This window comes from Phaethon aethereus (genome assembly GCF_964289735.1).
Source record: "Phaethon aethereus genome assembly, chromosome: 4".
NCBI classification, from domain to species: domain Eukaryota; kingdom Metazoa; phylum Chordata; class Aves; order Phaethontiformes; family Phaethontidae; genus Phaethon; species Phaethon aethereus.
Window position 1 is genome coordinate 19,203,054 of NC_138578.1, and position 21,502 is coordinate 19,224,555.

At 43.9% G+C, this 21,502-nt stretch overlaps 2 protein-coding genes across 2 annotated transcripts; one reads left to right on the top strand and one right to left on the bottom strand.

Moving 5' to 3' along the window:
- Nucleotides 1-5,600: 5,600 nt before the first annotated feature.
- On the bottom strand, nucleotides 5,601-14,528 carry NUDT9 (nudix hydrolase 9; the record flags this gene model as incomplete). The annotated part of the gene is made up of 8 exons (XM_081999112.1): nucleotides 14,387-14,528; nucleotides 12,435-12,671; nucleotides 10,891-10,986; nucleotides 10,007-10,093; nucleotides 8,603-8,714; nucleotides 7,495-7,641; nucleotides 7,159-7,243; nucleotides 5,601-5,776 (listed from the first exon to the last, which is right to left on the bottom strand). Exons 1-8 carry the CDS (start codon nucleotides 14,518-14,520, stop codon nucleotides 5,601-5,603), a joined length of 1,074 nt encoding a protein of 357 aa, XP_081855238.1. The 5' UTR covers nucleotides 14,521-14,528.
- A 798-nt stretch (nucleotides 14,529-15,326) lies between these two features.
- Nucleotides 15,327-21,493, top strand: LOC309404681 (estradiol 17-beta-dehydrogenase 11-like; the record flags this gene model as incomplete). The annotated part of the gene is made up of 7 exons (XM_081999204.1): nucleotides 15,327-15,536; nucleotides 16,593-16,700; nucleotides 17,334-17,465; nucleotides 18,661-18,767; nucleotides 19,373-19,510; nucleotides 19,774-19,890; nucleotides 21,398-21,493. 7 exons carry the CDS (start codon nucleotides 15,327-15,329, stop codon nucleotides 21,483-21,485), a joined length of 900 nt encoding a protein of 299 aa, XP_081855330.1. The 3' UTR covers nucleotides 21,486-21,493.
- Between the last annotated feature and the right edge of the window lie 9 nt (nucleotides 21,494-21,502).

The following is a 21,502-nucleotide window of genomic DNA, read 5'->3' on the forward strand; positions in this document are numbered from 1 at the left end:
TCCCCTGGTGAGCGTGGTCAGGCACTGGCATAGGTTGCTTAGAGAGGTTGTGGATTCTCCATCCTGGGAAATGATCAACACCCGAATGGACAGTCCTAGACAACTTGCTCTAGCTGACCCTGTTTGACCATGTCTGGGAAATGGACTAAATCTCCAAATGTCCCTCAACCCTGCCAACCTCAACTATTGTGTGGGTCTGAAAAAAAAGCATGTGACAACAACTACTCAGAGAAATACCAATGCTCTGCTGTTATGCCTGTTGCTTTAAAAAAAAAAAAATTGCAAAAGGCTTCCATAAGTATTGTTAGGAAAGAGTAAAATTAGGGAGAGGTAAAACCAGAGGCAAAAATAATGAGAAGTAAAATGCTGATGAGACCTCAAAGCACAGACAAGGCAGCAGGATACAGAAGAATAGCAAGCTTTATTCCATAATGACTTAGCCTGACCATGTACATGAGCAACTAAGATAGAGAGGTTAACAGTTAAGGTCACACCACAAGTCATACTCAACTAGGAACAGCTCCTGCTGTCCGATTTTCCTTTCTCTCTACACCGAGGAGAGCCATACTCCCCACAGGTCTTTCCTTTTGCCAAAACCAGGACACTGTAACTCTTTGTTTTCAATCTGTTTCACAGGACTCTCTCTCAAAATGCAATTCCTGTTGCTTTCCTGTGTTCTGAGCATGGTTCTTGCTGTTGCAAACGCAGTAAGTACTGACGAAGAAACTAAACGGGCATCCAATGTGGGAATTGTTTACATTGTAAACTGGAAATCACATGCTTTTTATCTAACACAGCAACCTTAAAAATACTCCCATTTGGTACAGTCCTAAATGTATTTATGTTATTACCATTCTAGATTCGCAACTTCTTATTAAGCCCTCCTTAAACTTTAAAGAAAAAAAAAATAATTGTAAGCACTAGAAACAAGCTCATACCCAGCTCAACAATGGGGCCTGTATTTTCTCCATTAGCTATTTCAGCTGACAGTATTACAGACATTGAAGATTAATAAGCTCCCTTTGCAGAGCTACCTTTGTTTTCTAACAGGAGAGGAAAAAATCAAAATCAAAATTAAGTACTTGATAATTCATTTATTTTTTTAAAGAAATACAAGCAGGATGAATTATACCTTACTCAAAGAAAATTCATCCTTTTTCTACAGGATAGCAGCAGCAACAGCAACAGCAACAGCGACAGCAACAGTGACAGCAACAGCAACAGCAACAGCGACAGCAGCAGCAGCAGCAGCAGCAGCGACAGCGACAGCGACAGCGACAGCAGCAGCGACAGCGACAGCGACAGCAACGGTTCAGACAGTATGGAGGATGTAAGTCTTTTCTTTGTTAGCCTAAGAGAATCTCAATAGTTCTAACATTTGTATTTAACTGGGGATTTTGGTACTGAACAGGAAAACACTGACACAAGATGACTTTCTTTCCACAGCAACCAAATGGTGTCTTTGAAACTTTTAATAACGTTTTTGGACTACAAGGCAGCAGGGCTGCTCTGCAGGCTTATCAAGCTCAAGTCTGAGGTAACCCAACTGCCCGCTAGTACAACGGGACGTAAGACTGCAGGAAGCTCTAGCTGGCCAGGGAGCACTCCATCAGGGATATTGAGAGCAGCTTCTGAATGACAAACCACCATAGAAGGGAGCTGGGGAGGGACTGCAATTTATCTTTGAAGCTTGAGGAGAGTAATCCACTTTGCTTTCTAATTAGCAGATATGCATTCTATGGGGTAACTGGTTTCTTTAACACAAAAACCCTCTATTTCTTCAGCTTGAAAAGAGGTTACAAACTTTCTCAAAATTCTGCTGCTGTTCCTTAGATATTCTTTGCGTATTTTTCTGGGTATCCAAAGCCTTGGGGAAGGATGATCTCTTAGGTATTTAAAAAATAGTCGTTTAGGATTAAGTTAGAAAAACGACACATATGGCTGAAAAATAATGCTTTCCAACCCATCTAACTTGCATTAATATACAAGCGAATATCATCCATATAAAGAAGTTGATCATTTTCCTAAAGATTTGCCAAACATCCCACTACATTTGCCTGTTTATAAACTTTCAGTGTTGTAATTATGCAATAAATTTTAGGATGCAAATAAGCATCAAGACTTAATTAGTAAGGTACTGTGACACACATAAAGTAATTGCATTCTGTAGAGCACACCATCTAAGATCACACACTCCAACTGAAAATTATCTAACCAGAAAGCTTTCCTGGAAACATGACAATCAAAAAACATACAACCAAGTCCACTTAGCCTGTCAAAAAAAGGCTTCAACACAAGACCAGTGAGGACTGAAAAGATTCTTTACAGAAACTTTGCTTTCCAGGAATAACACACTGGCTATGGAAACAGTGTAGTTTTTCTAACTCACTGAGTATGGTACGTTCAGAATTGCAATTATTTTCTCCTGTTTTCACTGTCAGTACTGTGGATTATAAGTGCTTCATATGTAAACAGTAACATTCAAGGAAAAAAATCATGCTATTTTGACACGCCACAGTATAGTCACCTGTGTTCCCAGCCATGATAAGCTGCACATTCACCTCCCATGAAACTTAAGAAGGGTGTGCTGTTGTGGTCATGCTTTCAAAACCCAACTACACTGCTAGAGGCCTGCTCTGCATAATGCATTAATTCACATTAAAGTAATTAACTGCTATTAATTCTAACCTGCCATTCTCTTCTTACTCTGCAGATACCTTGAAAATTATGGATATCTCCTACAGAACACTGCTGCTTCTAGACAATCTTCAACTTCCTACAGCTGCTTCCCACCTTTTGTCTCCCCAGTGCACTGGAAACAGAGGATAAGTAACAACCAAGTCCTGTTTCACATGCCCACCTCTGAAGCCAGTGTGGGTTATAGTGCACAGCTCTCTCAAACCTTGTCTGATTACTTGTTAAGCTTGAATAAAAGCTGAGCATCAAATTCCTCAGTTGTCTTCATATTTTCTTAAGAAAAAATACACCGAAGTAATTTCAGTGATCCTGCTTCCAAAGACCAGGAATAGAAAGGGAAGGGAACTCCTGAAGCTGGCTATGCCTTCTGTTCACTCTGAGTTTCACAGGTTCTCTCTGGTCTTCATCTTGCCCTACCAGGTATTACCCAGCCTCCATACTATGCTGAGGACAGATTAATCAAAATAGTTTCTGCCTAAGCAACCACTAGATCTTACCTATGATTTGAAGAAAGATTTTTGCATAAACCAAGTCTGTGGAAGCTTCTACTGCAACAGAAAACATTTACGCTGTTTCAGTAAGACCACAAAAGAAATCACATATGCAGGAAGGGGCGAGAAAGGATTGAAAGAAAAACTAGTAACTCTTAGCATCAATTTTTCCTTTGAAAGGAACATGCTAATAACTATAGAAGATTCCCAGGTTTCCCCATATAAATGCACAGGACTCCTCCAGATCTCATTAGCTAATTGGGAGGAAGGGGTGGTGTTGAAAAGGAGCAAGCTCTAAAATCATTCATTCATTATTCAGGATGTGGCCAACAGTCTCAACAATGTATGAGCACGTCACAGTACTGTTACACAAGGTAATTCTAGACCATGACATTTATCACCACCATACTTCAACACATGGCTCAAAATTCATTAATATTCCCCCCCCTCAGGTGTCAACCACAACTTTTAGCTGTTAACTGTCACCAACTCTTGACACTATTACACAATTAACAGCAATTACCACTTGATTAGATACACAGGAAGAAATGTCAGCAACTGTTGTGCAGGTCTTGTTATCAGCATAAATGCCATAGGAGGTCCACATCAGCCTCCTGACTGCAAGTTACTCACATTACCTAAACTGTAAAAAACCACCACAACTTAAAAGACACAGATGGCTGAAAAATAATGCTTTCCAACCCATCTAACTTGCATTAGATATTTAATTAATTTAATATAATTTAATTAATATTAGCTATTAATGCATATATATTGCATTAATATATTTTAAGGCTGCTCTTTCCAATTATCCTGTTCATGGCACAGTCTCCCCAACAGCTGTACTGCCATAAGCAGTGGGAAGAGAGGAACCTTGAAATCCAGCTCCCAAAATCAGTCATCCTTCAACAGTTATCTTTTTAGACAAAGGCACTGTCAGACATTCAGATGTGAATACCATCTATACTGTAAACTAGAAAGCAATTAGATGCGAAAACTAATCTCTCAAAATTGAAAAATCACTGAAAAGACTTCTTAAGTGAAATGACTTTTGGGGCCAGTCTTGTTTAATACCTTTATTGATGACCTGGATGAGGGGATCGAGTGCCCCCTCAGTAAGTTTGCAGATGACACCAAGTTGGGCGGCAGTCTTGATCTGCTCAAGGGCAAGAAGGCTCTGCAGAGGGATCTGGACAGGCTGGATCGATGGGCAGAGGTCAACTGTATGAGGTTTAATAAGGCCAAGTGCAGGGTCCTGCATTTGGGTCACAACAACCCCATGCAACGCTACAGGCTTGGGGAGGAGTGGCTGGAGAGCTGCCCGGCAGAAAAGGACCTGGGGGTGCTGGTTGACAGCTGGCTGAACAGGAGCCAGCAGTGTTCCCAGGTGGCCAAGAAGGCCAACAGCATCCTGGCCTGTATCAGAAATTGTGTGGCCAGCAGGAGGAGGGAAGTGATTGTGCCCCTGTACTCAGCACTGGTGAGGCCGCACCTCAAATCCTGTGATCAGTTTTGGGCCCCTCCCTACATGAAGGACATTGAGGTGCTGGAGCACAGCCAAAGAAGGGCCACAAAGCTGGTGAGGGGTCTGGAGAACAAGTCTTATGAGGATTGGCTGAGGGGGCTGGGGTTGTTCAGTCAGGAGAAGAGGAGGCTGAGGGGAGACCTTATCGCTCTCTACAGCTACATGAAAGGGGGTTGTGGTGAGGTGGGTGCTGGTCTCTTCTCCCAAGTAACTAGTGACAGGACAAGAGGAAATGCACCAGGGGAGGTTTAGACTGGATGTTAGGAAAAATTTCTTTACTGAGAGAGTGGACAAACATTGCAACAGGGTGCCCAGGGAGGTGGTGGAGTCACTAGCACTGGAAGTGTTCAAAAAAACAGGTAGACATGGCACTTCAGGACATGGTTTAGTGGGCAGGGTGGTGTTGGGTTGATGGGTGGACTTGATGATCTTGAAGGTATTTTCCAACCTTAATGATTCTGTGACTCAGAAAAGAAACTTCACTTTATTATGTAGCACTTAAGTCATTATTCAGTGTATCATCCTACAAGTCTCACATCCCTTAAGGATTCATATTCCTGGTGAGAAATCAGTGCAAAAATACAGTGCTAAAGTGTACAGCCTGTGAATGACAAGCAGTCAGAATCCCAATGTTGCCATGCACATCTGCAGATATTAAGAAATACCTGTAAATAATGAAGACAAGAAAGCAAAACAAAGTAACAGCTCCACACTCATCTCATTTCACACTAGCTGAGAAATCAAAAGCAGCAATCTGAAGTCTCTGAAAAAGCCTCTATCACAGCCAGATGCTTTTGCCAGCTGAATTTCCACTGAAAAGGATAATGTCATCTGTTTCCTAGCTGGAACATATTCTCCCCTTGGTGTCCGTCAGTTCATCATTTACATCACTCATGGCACTCAGGACCAGGATCCTCACTCCAGTGGGCTCCCCATTTCTCAGTCACAAGCTTTATGAAGTAGCTATGACTTGCATACAGCTGGAGCTTCTCACTGATGTCAACCCACTTCACTACTCCGGCATCATCACCTGCTTCCAGAGGCAAATTATCCATTGTCTCACCTGTTCACAAAACAAGAGTTAGGACATGCTATTGCATCTTTTTTCCTGTTTTTTCTCCTCTGATCATCTGATCAGTTCTGCTTTTCCACACGGTTCCTTCACAGACAGCAAACTTCAACTGCTTCTCAGAGAGAAACCAATTGAGTTGCTCATTGATTCTGTGCCAGAAACGTTTTTCATACTTGCGCTATTTTAAGGCAAATCTGAGTGGCAAAGGTGGTGTTAACTCCTTGTCACCACTCCTAGGGTACCATCAGCAGCATGACAAGTTCATTATGACACGTACTCACTACCACAAGCTTAGCCAATCCCTCTGTCTTCATTTTTGTTTGGCTAACATTTAACTGCTTCCTTTCTCAGGTACTGTTCTACAGACAAACTGAATTCTGAAATTTATATATGCTTATGGAAAACCAGAATAATTAGAATTTTACTTAAGGCCCCAAAATCAAAAATAGTACTTAAGGAAGCATGCAGAAAAGCTTCTGAATTGCTCTCTGAAGTTTCTTACTCTGTTTCCAGAAAGAATCCCAGGGCTTCATAGACTACAACAACCAAATAAATGCTTTTACAAGTGTTACAAAATGTGTATTAGAAACAAAGACAAAAGAAACAGTATCTTTACTGTTTCTGGGGGCTGATAAATCAAGGACCAACAACATGTGAAACTTCACACTAGTATCTACTACCCAAAACACAGTGGAAGTGTCACTATATGAAGTCTGACTTGAACAAGTCAATGACTCCTAATTAGACTGATTTATCTTAAAAGGTGAGAGGTAAGAATCCAAGATAACAGATCAATCTAAGAACTACCAATGTATGCCCATTCCTACTGATTTACAGAAGTAAAATAAGGTCCAATAATTACTCTGGCAGAGTAACCATGATAAAAGGTCTCAGAGCAATTACAACAGCAAAGCAATAAATGCAGTGAAAATCTGCCAGCAGCCACAGGCAATGTTGCTGAAGCACACATTAGCTACTAAAGGAAAAATAACAAAAGACAATCCTTCCACACCAGACTCATTAAAAAGGAAAATTAAACCAACTCAAGATAAAGAGTCACAAGAAGAAACCCTTGTCCAATGTTCAATCTCCATACAAAGGCACATGGTCTATAGCTTAGAACTTGCTAAATAATTTTCCATATGTTCCTCATTTCAAAACTGACAGAAACCAAAGGGGAATGACAGCTACCTGTCATGTCTGACCATCTTAGGAGACAAGAGACCCTCATGTCCATTGGTTTTAAACCAATATTTTACACCTGACTTGCATGCTTCCCCAATTTCATTGCCAACCTCAGGCCAACATACATCCCAACTTCAAAACAACATATAGAGTAAAAGGCAACTAAAAGCACACGTGGAGACACCCACCGGTTTCATCATGATAGTTCACAGCCTCTGTCTCCATCCAGGCATTGTCAGTGTTACGAGGGTCATCCACATATCCTCTGTACACCTAAGGCCCCAAACAGACCAAAACAAGTTCAGTGTCACAACAAACAAGATGGAATCAATACAAAGATTTTTTTTCTTTCCCCTCCAATACATTTGCCCTTAAAGAGTTTTCAATAGTCCCTTCCACTTCCTACACCATGCCAAGCTGAGCAGCACAGCTTATTTTCATTTCAGCTACACTTTTTCAAGTTTCATACAGCTGCAAGTTACATGCATAGCTCAAGAAGCTATCACAAGAGGCACAAAGCTCACCACAAAGTGTTCCTGGCTGAACAGCTTGTGGAGTTGCTTCTCCAATTCTGCTTTCTCCTCAGGCGATTTCTGCAAGGAATTCAAGGCCTCCTCCCCAAATTCTCGCTTCAGGGTAGCGCTAATCTTCTCCCCTGGATCTACCATGCCCTTAGAAGGGGGAAAAGAAAAAAAAAGGTGACTATCCCTCAGATTCCACTTGTTTTTACTCCTCTAACTAGCTTTTAGTATATTACATCCACCTGCATCATACTGTGGACATGGGAGTGATATCTGAGGCAAATGGAAGATTCTAGCATGCAGGTTGGTAGGACCTAACACGATCAAAAAGATTAATGAAACCAGAGCTAGTAGTCAAGATGAAGAAGTATTTGTACTTAAGCAGTAAACCATGAAGACTTAGCTGTTCCTGCACTCTTGAATAACATAACTGTCATGAGGTCAGCAGACTCCACAGTAACTGGGGTAAAAGCAAAGGCAGCAGGAGGGATTGCAACCACCAACTCAACTGAGTGACTATGAAAATCGCCCCCCACTCATCCTAGGAGCATGTGTGCCAATTTGAATATGTGTAACCAATAATGAGCAATGTGGTAATTACTAGCTAATGAATGTAAACTCGGGAGGGTTCTCTATTGTTTTCGCTAATTGTGTAACAGGATAGATGTGGTGATTCTTGTTTGTGGTGTGCTAGCTTTGTGGAATACCACCTAGAGCCCATATCTGTGCAAACATGCTATAAATAAAATACCTCTACTCTGTGTCTATATTGGTGTGTTGCACACCAGGTATACAATCCCACTTTTGGGACAACAGGAGGAACTTCACACTTAGTTGTAAAGAGCAAGCACATACATCCTTCAAAACCTGCAATGGATTGAATTGAGCCTGCATCAAGCAAAAGACATGGTCAAAATTAAATATGAATACTGCCTTGCAATGCAGAAACAGCAGAAGGCAATACCAGCTGATGCTTGGGCAAAGCTAGTCTAAGAAGCATTTCTCCTCACATCTGCAACACGAGGTCATTCATCACAAAGCACGCTTTTATCATGTGCATGCCAGTTATTGCCTCACGGCCTTACCAGCAGGGAAATGTCTTTGCTCTTACCCCTGGAATGGCCCATTCCCCACAGTCTCTCCTCTTGATAGCTACGAACTGTAAGATGTTTTTGCCAGTAACTGGATGAGCAACTTTATTGCCACTTCTGTCCCTTTTCCACCTGCAGTAAACAACAGACAAGAACATGCTTTTGCATGAGCACCTGGGAGAGGAACAGCAAGGTGCCTGTGCTGTCACCTGTGTGGAGGCAAAGCAGAGAAAGAACAGTCAGTGGCAGACTGATGGATGCCATCCAGCAAGATCATAACCAAGGGCAAAACACTGTTTTTCACACACCTCTACCAACTGTCTTCCTCAGCCAAAAGGGCAGAAGCAGCTGAAGAGCCACATTTCTGTAGCCATGCTGACAGCAGCAGCTCCTTTGACAGCTATGTCCAGCACATCCCATCAGCTGCACCGCTCACTGCACTGCGCTTGTGCCTATTCATAACAAGAGGCTAAGTACGCGTTCTGCTAGAACAAAACATACATGCAGGCTGCAACACCCCTGAACTGCTCACCCAGCACCAGGCCACAAACACCCACCATTGCCTTCAGTAAAGAATTAAGAACTACCAATAAAGCAAAAAGCTGTCTAAACAAAGACAAAATAAAAACAGCCACGGAAACAACTCAGTAGCATTGGCAACCTTCTGAAAAGGGGAAATAAAATGCATTAAGGTGATTTTCACAATGGTTCTGCCTTCAGCACAGCACTTCCTAGCTTGCACCTTTGTTAACTATGCAACCTTTTCTGAATGCTTTCTTTGTGTAAAAGAGTTAGCATGCACACACAGATCCTGCTGGCAAAAGCATCAATAGAACAGAGCATACACTGACAAAAAAAAAAAAGGAGCCTAATCCCACCTCCTCCCATAATATACTAGGCCACGTTAGTATTTCTTACAAAGCAAAAGCAGGCACACCACTTTTTTTTTGCAGTTGAGTCATTATGACAGAAAAACCTATTTCTGCAATTTAATATGCCTCCTCTAAGGCCTTTTGGCATATTATGTATACCGTATCAAAGTATCACATAAATCTTTTCAGTTTTTACATTTGTTACTGAAGATTGTTTGTATAATGTATTTCTACTGAATTATGCTTCCTGGGTTGTTGTTTTGGTTTGGTTTCGGTTTTTTTTTTTTACATCTGCTTCCTCCACATTTCAGAGGCAATTGCTTGTCATTAGCAATGAGTCCTTACTCTTTTCCAGAGATAAAGACTAAAATATTATGAAATTTGTGTTCCACACATCTCTATATCTCTCTATTCAGATACCCATATCTGAATGGGCTTACAAATAGATGAACATACACACAAGGCCCATGAAAAGTAACAGCCTGTCCAGAGATGCACAGAAAAAGCAAAATGCATTTTTTTTTCCTCTACTGCAGAGCACCTGTCCCTTACCTAGTTACAACAGGATCAGCAGCATGGTTTGGTCCCCAGCGCCCTAACAATCCTCTGCCTGTGAGGCCAGTCCTTCCCACTGGATTTCTGAAATAAGCAGCACAATACATTAAACATATTTACTTCCCCACATTCAAAATACGCTCCAAGTACTGTAAAAAAGCAGCTTTAAAGAAGCTTAAATAATAACAAAGGAAAGGATAGCAACATATGTTTGGTGCCACCATGTGCTTTAAAAGGCATAAGAGACAAAGCGTGGTTTTCTCCTTCATCAACCTCTTTTTGTATTTGATAGTACAGGGAAAGGAAATATACAAAATGGCTTTGACATTTCCCAGATCTTGTGTCCCGAGATACTCCTGATTAAGTGTTACTCCCATTGTGCACACAACCTTCCCTGAAAACAGAATCTAGTTTCCAAGGCTACAGATGCACAGAACATTCAATTATGTACAAATGACAGAAAGAAAATAAATTTTTTTTAGGCAAGATTACCTATCTGTGCTATACCAGGTTTGTCAGTGGAAGAACACACTCTTCCACTCCACCATAACACACAAGTGGTACAAAAGATTCAGAGCCTAACTGGTCAAACTGTGGAAACAATTAATTCAACAGACCCTACTATTAACAATGTTAGGCCACCTCTGACTCCAGCGCCACCACAAATCTCTGTTGTGGCAGTACCAGCTAATCTTTTAGTGCCTCTCCCCCACAACCTTCTTCCAGAAAGAACTCTCTGACCCTGATGTATCATTTTTCCTGTCTCTAGGGGAGACCATCTTAATTTTGTTCTAGCAATTACCATGTATCAAAACTGACAGATCTGTAAGAGCTCTGCAACTATATCACTGAAATGAATATGCAAACAAAAAAACACTCACCGAGGCCTCCCGTTTTCAACCACATACAAGCCATTCAGGCTTTTCCTCTCCACTTCTCCATCTCTCTCATTGAATTTGGGAGAAAAACCTTTATCGCTGCGTGGAAAAGAATAATTTAATAGACTTAAGTCATAAAATGCAAAACACCCCCTCTGCCCCACAAAAGCTTGAAGGCCAGCCACCACATTGGCAACACCCATTTGGCCAATGAGCAGTTTCTACCAGAACTTAAATTGCAGGCCCTCCCTTTTCTATAGGGGGCTATGAACTCTCAGCTTTTACTGATGACAGTTTTCCTGTATTTAGTTCTGCAGACATAAGTACACCCCTCTAAAGTATTTAATATTGAAACACTTTGTCTAAAGGAAAACCTAGAGATGCAAAGGTTTTCTTGTTAAGGTTAGAGAACACAGAAGGACATTATTCATTGATAAAATGAAAAAATACTTTGCTAATTTAAAAAAATGAGAAGAAATTTTTATTAGATATGATTTATCAGAGTTACAAGCTAATAATTAACAACTTTCAAAATTGGTTTAATGCCAATCTCCTTATGTGCACCCTGAAAACTGGTAGAGAAGCAGCTATCCGTCTACAGAAGCTTATTTCCTTTCCTAAAAGCAATTCCTCTCAAACCATCACAGGTTTCAAGCTACTGACTAGCTTCTTCCACACATAATTTGTTTGGGAAGTTACACTAATACCTTAAAAAAAAAATCACTGCAGTTTCAAGTATTACCAACACCTACTAAATAACTACCTGACACTTTCCCAACTATGCCTTGGCAGAACATCAGCAGCCCTATAGTCTGAGGAGTAGCATGCCTTGCAATCAGCAGCATACTAGACCAAATTAGGAGCAAATAGAAGCACATGTTCACACAACAACGGGAAACAAGGAAGGTATCACTGAAAACTCAAGTATCATTATCTTCTGATCTTTCTACACAGATGTGTATACACAGGAATCACCATTTCACATTATCACAAGTCACATTAGACGCATGCATCTAACTTTCTAGCCAAGAGGCATACAGCATTCCTTGAGGAGAAGTATTCACAGAATCAATAAAAATGAATAACACATTCACAAAAATAATTAGCCATGCATTCAACCTGTCACATTTCCTGAGTCAGAGCACTCACAATTACAATTCTACTTGACTTCTTTTTTTCACCTTGCATTCAATCCAAGAACAAACAAATATAATATAAAAGTGTTCTGCCAAATTCTTAAGGAGAATTAGGAGATTTTTTTTTTACTTAGCTCAAAACACAGAAGAAGCACTACACAGCATCAACAGCTGTCCATTGTTCCAATTAACACTACTCTTACCTCAATCACCAGCTCAGTAAAATGATGTGTAAAAGACCTTCAGAGCTAACCCAAACCACTCCATTCTCTAACCACTATTTTTCTAGGTCTTGACTTTCACACATCACTGTAGAATCACAATGTCACTTAAGCTGATGATCTTATTAACACAGCTGATCACTATTTCCTGCTTCTGTGTTCACAGAAGAGAGACACAATTTCCACTCACTTGATTTGCGGATCTGCCCAGTTGGGTCCAGCCAAAACAGACACTGCAGTGTACTCCACAGGATTATAATCTTTCCACTCAATCAGCCAGCCCACTTTATCTCCAGGAACTTGGCTACGCTCAATATGTGATCCTGGATACGGGGAGGTGAGAGCTTTGCTGTGGTAGAACTTAACATTATAACTGCTGAACATGTTAACAGGATGAAGATGGGACCAACAGTTTGCAGACGAGTTACTGAAAGAAGAAAAACCACCTCATTCATTAGGCTTTAACCCTGTTATTTAATCCCAGATCTGCATAGTACATTATAGCAAAAGGAACAGACTAAGCTTTTTCCACAAAACAGCTCTCAGTAATATATTATTGCTTCTTTCAGATGTCATGCAAATGTATGCCTGGGCCAACAATTTTACCTTCAGCTTCTTGATGCAGAAGAGTACTCTGCCAGATACACATGAAGATTTCATACCATGAGTGATAAGCTGAGAACTAGAACTGCCATTCCAGACTGTGTGGAACACTGACCCGCTATTCATTATACACAAGGAACATCTCAAAGAGTTTTATCGTAAGTGTAGCAGGAAGGCCTGCCTGAGCATTAAATCTCTACATGGGCATCTCATCAACAAACCAACCCAGCCTTACAAAAGTCCTGCTCCAACATCCAGTGGTACGTAGATAAGAACAAGAATGAAATATCCAAAAGCCTGAGCAACACCGCTCTAAAAGTTGCTGTGACCACCAAAATATTATTTTGTGCAATACCAAGTAGGATAACACATACTTTGTTTTTCAATTTCAAACAAGGCTAGAACTGTCAAGCCAGTTAAGTTAAAAGAAAAAAAAAATACTGGAGACCTCTAGTGATTTTATTTTGCCATGGGTTTTCAAGAGCTGAAAGACCAGTCAACAATAAAATACTTAACAGCAGATTGGGTTACAGTGCCTGATCATCAGCTCTTAAAAACTCTACACAGACTTGCATCAGCACACAAAGTGGCCTTCCTGTACTTAAATTTTTTTTTAACTATTACAAAAATAAAGCAGATTACTCTAGATAAGAGGCTTAAAGTTCAGCAATGGGCTTTAACATGCAAGAGTACACTAAACCAAAAATATTTATAAGGTCTTAGTGAAAAGCTTTTTTTTTTTTTAAAATCAATAAAGAATCACTTCCAGCATATAAAGAAATATCTCTCCTCTGCAAAAATGCATCCAAGTTTTAACAATTTAACATCTGAGCAAGGTGATGATGGGAGCAATGAGTTTCACATAAAAAAGAAAAAAGCAACTCATACATTAAGTATTAACTCTGCTATCTGAATGCACATGTAAATACTAGATTATAACTAGTAGAACAGCTCAGGCATTTTCAAAAACAGCAGTTCCAGTTCTAAACGCCTCACTCATGTTATGAAATCTTCAGTTGCACCTAGGAGAGTAGGTTCTGTTTCATGCTGAAGTTGAGAATTCATTGGTCACAGTCACAGCATGCATGTGCTGTCACATTCACTGCTGAGATGATGTTCTCAAGAGCACAATTCCACTCACGAACCCCTTGAGGCTCAAAAATCCTTTAACAGAGACAAGGAGAAGGGCACATGTGATAGGGAGCCAGCCTCCTCATCATGTTATATGACGTTTTTGGTGTTACATCACTTTTATATTTTTCAATAAGTGCATCAGTTTAGTTTTAAAGGACAACCTGAATTTTGTTTCTTCAATGTCCAAAAGGGACACCCTCAGCTACACAGCACATCCCACATCAAGCTCCCTCTAGCTGGCAAGGCAGCCCTGAGATCTTGGCAGCTCCCTCGAGAGCAGAGAACCACCTCAACGGGGCCAAACGCCAGCAGAGCCACCGACTCAGGCAGGCTCCGCGACTCGGGAGCACCAGCCCCAGCCTGGCCTGGGCACCGCCCAGCTCCACCATCAACCGGCCATGGTACCTGAGGGGCGGCCGGCGCTGGAGAACACACCGGCCAGGCTGGGCGGACAGCACAACAGTGAAAGAAAACACGGCGACTGCCCGAGCGAAACCGGGCACAGCCGCCGCACGCAGGACGCCGACGAAGAGTAGCATCGACGCTGCCACCGACCCCACCTCGGCAGGAGCAACCCCCGACTCAGCTCCACAGGGCTGGGCCCGTGCCCAGACCTGAGATACAGGCGCTCGACCGGTTAGGACCGGCAGCCCGCTCCGAGCTGCCGCGCCTTCCCCAAGCCCCGGGCAGGGAGCCGCAGGGGCCACCCGAGCGCTGACCGCTACCTGCTGGGCCCGGCGGGGCCGGGCCGCTGCGCTACCCCTCCCACCCAAAGGCCACAGCTCCCCGCCGCCAAGGGCCCTCTTTACAAGCCAGCCTCCCATTGGGCGGAGCGCCACCAATCGAGAGTGCCTCCAGCCCACCGGCTTTTCCCCTCCCGTGGACATGCCCCCTCCCCAAGCGCCGCTCTCTGATTGGTCGACGTGCACCCTGAGAGGTAAGGCCGCCTTGCAGGGCCGGCCCGACAAATCGGTGGACGCCGCTCCTAGCGCCCTGACCTCAGCGATCGCGGCCAGGCCACGGCGACCGCGATCGCCGCGTTTCACGGAGCCCAGCGCGGCGAGGGGAGCCGGGGGCCCGGCCGGGGCGGGGCGGGTGGTGCGGGGAGGGCCGCGGCGAGGGGGTGGTTCCTGCCAGGGAAGAGGCCCGTGACTGACAGGGCGAGCTCCGGCGGGCCGGGTGCGTCCCCTGGCGGCAGTGGAGGGGAGCGCCCCGCCGAGCCCGGTCAAGCCCCCCCAACACCGCACGCACAGGTCCGCCCCGCTCCCGCCCCGGGCGCGCTGCGCTGCGTCAGACGTTGCAGGGCACAGCTCAGTTCCGCAATCAAAGGACTTTCAGGAAAACAATGAATCCGTTTCTGGATCTTCTCCTGTTTATGGGGACGCTCGTCTACTCCTACTTAGAGGCTTTTGTGAAGCTTTTTGTCCCTGTGAAGAGAAAGTCTGTCAGCGGAGAGCTTGTTCTCATCACGGGTGCTGGCCATGGCGTAGGGAGAGCAACGGCCTTCGAGTTTGCCAAGCGTCAAAGCAGACTGGTTCTGTGGGACATCAATAAGGTAATGGTACAATTCATGTCTTGACTCACTAATCTCCTGGGCTTTTAATGGCATCAGAAGGGCTGCATACAAATTACATGCACACTGGTCTCCCAATGTGTAAAGGGCTGCTGCCAAGTAGCATGTTCTCCGTGTTCACTGGAATGGTGGAGAAAGGAATAAGCTTAGTAGCGAGCCGGACCTGGCTTTGCCGCTGGGAAATAGATTGCAAGGGTGGGTGTAAGCAGGCACTGAAATACAATGCCATAGGAGGTGGTGAAACCCGAAGGTTTTAGGAGTGTGCTTGCCCAATCCAACTGCCTTGACAAAGGCCTCATCCCTGGGTGCCATCAGCCTCAAGCAGCAGCTGGGGCTGAGCAGAGCTGCCCAGTCACACACCCCAGGGACCTGCACAGCTTCTGTCAAGTGCTGAGCTGTCCCTGGCCGTTTGTGAACTGGGGCTTTTCACTGCACAGATCCCCATTGGCATGGCTTTCTGGCACCTGGGGACAAGGCTACAGCAAAGTCACTTCTGCCCTCACTTAGTGGGTTGATGTAATGACTTAGGGGAGCTTCCGTTCTCTGCGTGACAAATGCTGTTCTCGTAAGAAACGTCTCTCTACGAGGTGCACTTGGGAGCATGCTGCTCCTCCCACATCTAGTCGGTGAATACAGGAACGCATGGGGCCACTTTTCGTATGATGGGGGTTTCAGCTGGGCCCGTGTTTTAAGAGCTCTGCTTGCAGTCAGTGTCTGCCTGCTGTGCCATGAAAGCCACCGAGTGCCCCCTTTCTGCAGCCTAGCTATGTGTGCTTTACCAAGGAAAACCCACTCTTGTTGCCGCATTCCCTTTCTGGCAGTTGCTCTACGGAGGTCTGAAATCTAAGGTCGAAATGCAAGTCCTGCCACAGACCCTGGCTACAGCGCTTTCCTGGGGTGGCCATCAACTGCTCAGGCAGCGGTTATGGCAATCAAGAGACATCTTCAGCCTCTAAGCGATCTGCCACGGTGCCCAAGCAGCAACATGTGGGCAGCGTACAGTTGCGCACGCGTGGCTTTTTTTTCTGCCTCTTGCAGCACGGCGTTGAGGAAACAGCAGCAGAATGCGAAAGGCTGGGAGCCACTGTTCAAGCCTTTGTGGTGGACTGCAGCAAAAGGGAGGAAATCTACAACGCTGCAGAGAAGGTAGGGGAGCAGGGGCACGTCCAAAGGCTTACCCAAACGTGCTTGGTTGTCAGAAAAGCTAGGAAAACAAGAGAAGAGGTATTGCACGCAAGTCATGCAAGCCCTTCGAATCTCCCCACTTCTTGCTGCTTTTTGTATGGAGAGTGAAGTAGCACTTCCGAGATTGCAGCCAGTCTCATCGTCTTTTGTGAGGCTCCAGCGTATCACACCTCGATGCCAAGTTTGCCCTTTAGACTTCCAGCCCCTGAAGGAACTTCTGCCTTTTAGTTTCCTGAACAGCACACAGACAACACTGGAGACTTTTGAAACATTGTAGTGTAAAGGATATGGTCCAGCTGGCTCAAAACAGTCTGCACACCCATAGTCCCAACTGTGACTATGCAGAGCATGCTGTGTCTGTGGGCAGTGTGTGGAAGGCTGTAAATGCTAGCAGTAATTAAGGGAGACGCATCAGCTTTAAACCACATTTCATGGTACTACTGCATGGTTCCTACCACACCTGGAAACGTGGCGCAATCTTCCTCTCCTTAAAAGAAACAACGTTAAGAATTACATTGTTGCTCGTCTCCCACAGCCTTGCATTTTGTTGATAACAAATAACACGCACTATTCTGGGTTTTTTCTGTCCAAAAGGTGAAAAAGGACATTGGGGATGTCTCCATCCTGGTGAATAACGCTGGTGTGATTACAGCTGCTGACCTGCTCTCGACTCAGGACCACCAGATTGAAAAGATGTTTGAAGTCAACATTCTTGCTCACATGTGGGTAAGGGCCATTACCATCTTCATACCTCCCTTTTTTTGGCGAGTGTTGTTGAGGAAGCATATTTACACTAACAATTAATTTCAGCTACCCGTGAATGACAAAAGTGTCTTTCGGACATGTGTAGCACAGCGTCACCCAGTTAGACTGACTGTTGGGAAACTTGATTACCCTCTTGCAGATCTGAGCCTGGCCCAGGTTTTTCATTCTCTGTTTTCATTCTCTCTTTTGTCTCCATGAGCTAGCCGGCGACGGCCTCATCTGCAGCATGGGTTGGTCTCTGTCAGAGCTGTATTAGGGTTCCTCATTGCACAGGTAGCTTGGGCACCCACCGCTGAGAACTGAGACCCTGCAAGTAGAAGATACACAGCTGAAACATAGAAAGCAATGTTTTTATCAGCTGACCTGCACAAAAGGCAGCCGGCACATGGCCCGAGTGGCCGGGCAGGTTGCGGGTCAGGCCAAGCTGGGGAGGGGCAGCCCCACAGCTCGCAGCACAGCCCGGCCAATCTCCCTGGGCGCTCTTCCTCTCATGCTTTGTACCTCACGGTGCCGCCACCTTCCCTCCTGGCTCCTTGAGCTCCTTCTGAGCCTGTCTCCCATCAATCCTGCCTCTCCTTGTGATCTGTACCTCCCTCACCTCTCTGCAGACTTTCTCCCAGCTTTCTCCCAGCAGCCTGAGAGGTGACACAGATGGGCCCTGTCAGAGCGGGGCCATGGCTCCTCGGCAGGCTCGCAGCCAACCCCTGGGCTAGGGCAGCTGCCAGCCTGGGGTAGAGAGTGGGAGGGTTTCACCGTTCAGGACTTGTTCTTTGTGGCGGAAGAAAAGAGAAGCTACAGGTTGACCAGTGTTTTATCGCGCGTGTGGGCATTGAGACGCTGGCAGTGTTGACACTGATGCCTGAAACCTAAAATGCTGCATAGAAAGATGTGGGGATTGGCTCCTCTTTATAGCAAACTTCCTGAAACATTTCCGCTTGGAAAAGAGGCTGCCGATTGTACCAGCTCAACGGAGAATGGGTATCTCTGTGGCTCTCAGAATCGCAGATGCTGTGCAGCCCATAGCATTCGCGACAGCATTAGCTGCTTAATTAATGATAGTCAGGGTCAGTGTTGAATATGCCTAAGAAAACATTGTTCTTTTCTTCCTTCTCCCCACACTCCCATTTTTTGCCTCTTGGTTTCAATGACTTTCAAGACCACAAGAGCTTTTCTGCCAACCATGATGAACAACAACCACGGTCACATTGTCACGGTGGCTTCGGCAGCAGGTCATTTTGTGACTTCTTTCATGGTGGCTTATTGGTAAGTGATTTTAAAGTCATCTCTCTCCAATTTTTCTGGTTTTAATTGTGCCTTCTCCATCAGAAAGCACAGAGTAACCAAAGTAATCCTCCCAATGAATACTGTACGTCCAAAGGACTGTGCTAAGCAGGAAAAAAGCACAACAGCCAGCACTTAAGGATGCCTGGAGATTCCCCCCGATTTGCTTATTAGCCCTGACTGAATCAGGAGCAATGCTTCTATGACAGAAGAGCCATGTGACACATCAACTAATAAAAGCTTCTCCTTTTTTCTCTCCCTCACCGATCCAGACTTTTGCTTAGCAAAAAAGGTATCCCCTTCCCTTTTCCGTCTTAGAAAGTAGCACTCCTGTGCGGTGGTGTAGTGTGGTCAATTAAATGCCTAACGAGTAGCTTTTGATCTTACGAGTAGCTTTTGATCTTTTGAGCAGCAATATCTAATCTGGGCACAGGGAAAGTCAGAATTATTCCCTGCACTCTTTCCTCAGCTGGATTACATTTTTTTTCCTCCTGCTCAGTATTGTGTGATCTTTTAGGCCATTTCTGTTGTAGAAAGATAGAAATGCTATTTCTGCCTTCTCATATGTGCTTTTTCCCCTCCTGCAGTTCAAGCAAGTTTGCTGCAGTTGGATTTCATAAAGCTCTGACAGAGGAGCTGTCTACCCTGGGAAAGGATGGAATAAAAACTACATGTCTTTGTCCAGTTTTTATAAACACTGGATTTGTCAAAAACCCCAGTACCAGGTACCTGCCAAAACTCTGCTTTCCTGTCCTTCCTTCTTTGCATCAAGGCACTATGGATTAGCCCCAGCTTTAGGCTTTGTATTCCAACTGACTATACAAAAATGGTATATACGATTGGCTAAAGAAAATCTGTAGTGTCATTTCACCCACCTAATGGTTGCATTTGAATTACCTGAGTTTGTGCATATGTGAAGCATCCTACATCAGCCAGTACCACCCCTGTTCTACCACCATAGCTCTTACATGTATGCTTTCCTGTGTAGGCTTGGAAAGATTCTGGAGATTGAAGAAGTTGTAGAGGCACTGATGGAAGGAATACTGACCAACCAGAAAATGGTTTTTGTTCCATCACATCTAAGCATTGCTTTATTTTCTGAAATGTAAGTAGCAAAATTGAAAAAAGAAGGGGCGGGAGGGGAACATATCAATGCTAACTACCAGAGTATACAAGCATCAAACTTGTAACATCTGATTCAAGATTAAGTTTTATTTTATGAGGAACTGCATTTTGCCCTCACAGTAGTAAAAGATATGATTTGGCAGCATAGAGAAACCCTGGAATGACAGCTGGACAGCAGAAGTTCAGGTTCAACCCTGTTTCATTTATTTTGTGCTATCGTCAGTGTTTGACATCGCTATACTCAGTTATTTATCAGTCCAGATTTGACATCATTATGCCTATAGTAACTAGGTAATGTGCAACCATCTGCTGCAGAGAGAGTATGTTTTTGAAACAACCACCCATCTGAGATATTTTAGTATGAGAAAAACGCATAACAATGTAATGAAATAGCAGTGGTTCTTTCTAGAGACAAAAGGAGACATCATCCACTAAAAATTTTGTTGAGCTTGTCATAGGACATTATGATCCACTTTCTGCAGCTAACTATTCTCAGTGGAGAACTCGACAGCTCTACAGGCTGATAGGCAGGGAGAGGGAGAAAAAGAGAACACTTTTCTTTACAGATCACCCTTTCGCTTGGGCTTGTGAAACAACAGTTTATATGAACCAGCAGCCCCAGTGTAGTTTTTAGTATTTGTTCCTTCATTCAACAGAAAGATTGAGGTCACAGAGGTTGGGAAAGTTTCTTCAGAATGGCTCTACTGCTTCTCTTTGCCATGTAAAGCAATTGTAGTCCTCTCACACGTCTTTAATATCCTGTGTAGCTGCTCTGCTGAGGACGTGTTTTTACAAGAGCTCAGGTTCCAAATCTGGAATTTCACATCAGAACAAATAAATAAGTTAACTTTTCATTTAACTTTTACAGTATTTCATGAAACACTTGTTAATCTCATTTTTTGAAAACCCAACACCAGACAGTGGGAAAAATCTTTTAAGTCTTTTTGCATCTCCAAGAACTGCATGCTGACTGCAATTCTGCAGAAGCATAGACAAGTCAAACCTAATGCTGTCAGCATTAGGAGCCCTTAGGATAACTTTGGTTTTTTGTCTTAATTTGGGGCATGGGGTCACAGAGATATGACTCAGAAGAAATCCTAGGAGAGGAAACTGCAACTCAGTTTTAATATCTCATCTTTCCGTAGGCCTGCTGCTTTTCAGAGCATAAAACACACAATACACATCGATCTGTGTTCAATATTGAACCTCTTGGATCCTGCAGCAATATTGCAACCCAGATACTGCCCAGTAGATACCTGCCTTGGAACTGTCATAAAAGGACATGGGTGGAATTGGAGTTAAAACTAGTCAGAGATTGATGAGGGCTACGTATTCTTTGGAAATAATGCCCAGTTCAAGTCTTAGTCTCAATCCATGTGTACATGCTTCTGCTCCCAGACCAGCTCTTCTCTCACCTGCAGTGCCACTTTTTCCCATAACTTAAGTTTCTTATCCCACATTTAATTTAATGTTATTATCTCTTTCAGGTTGTTTCCAGAACGCGCCCTGGATGTTCTGAAAAAGATGACCAATGCCAAGTTTGATGCAGTCGTTGGGCAGAGAAGCACCCAGTGAAAAGCAGCAACTGATTC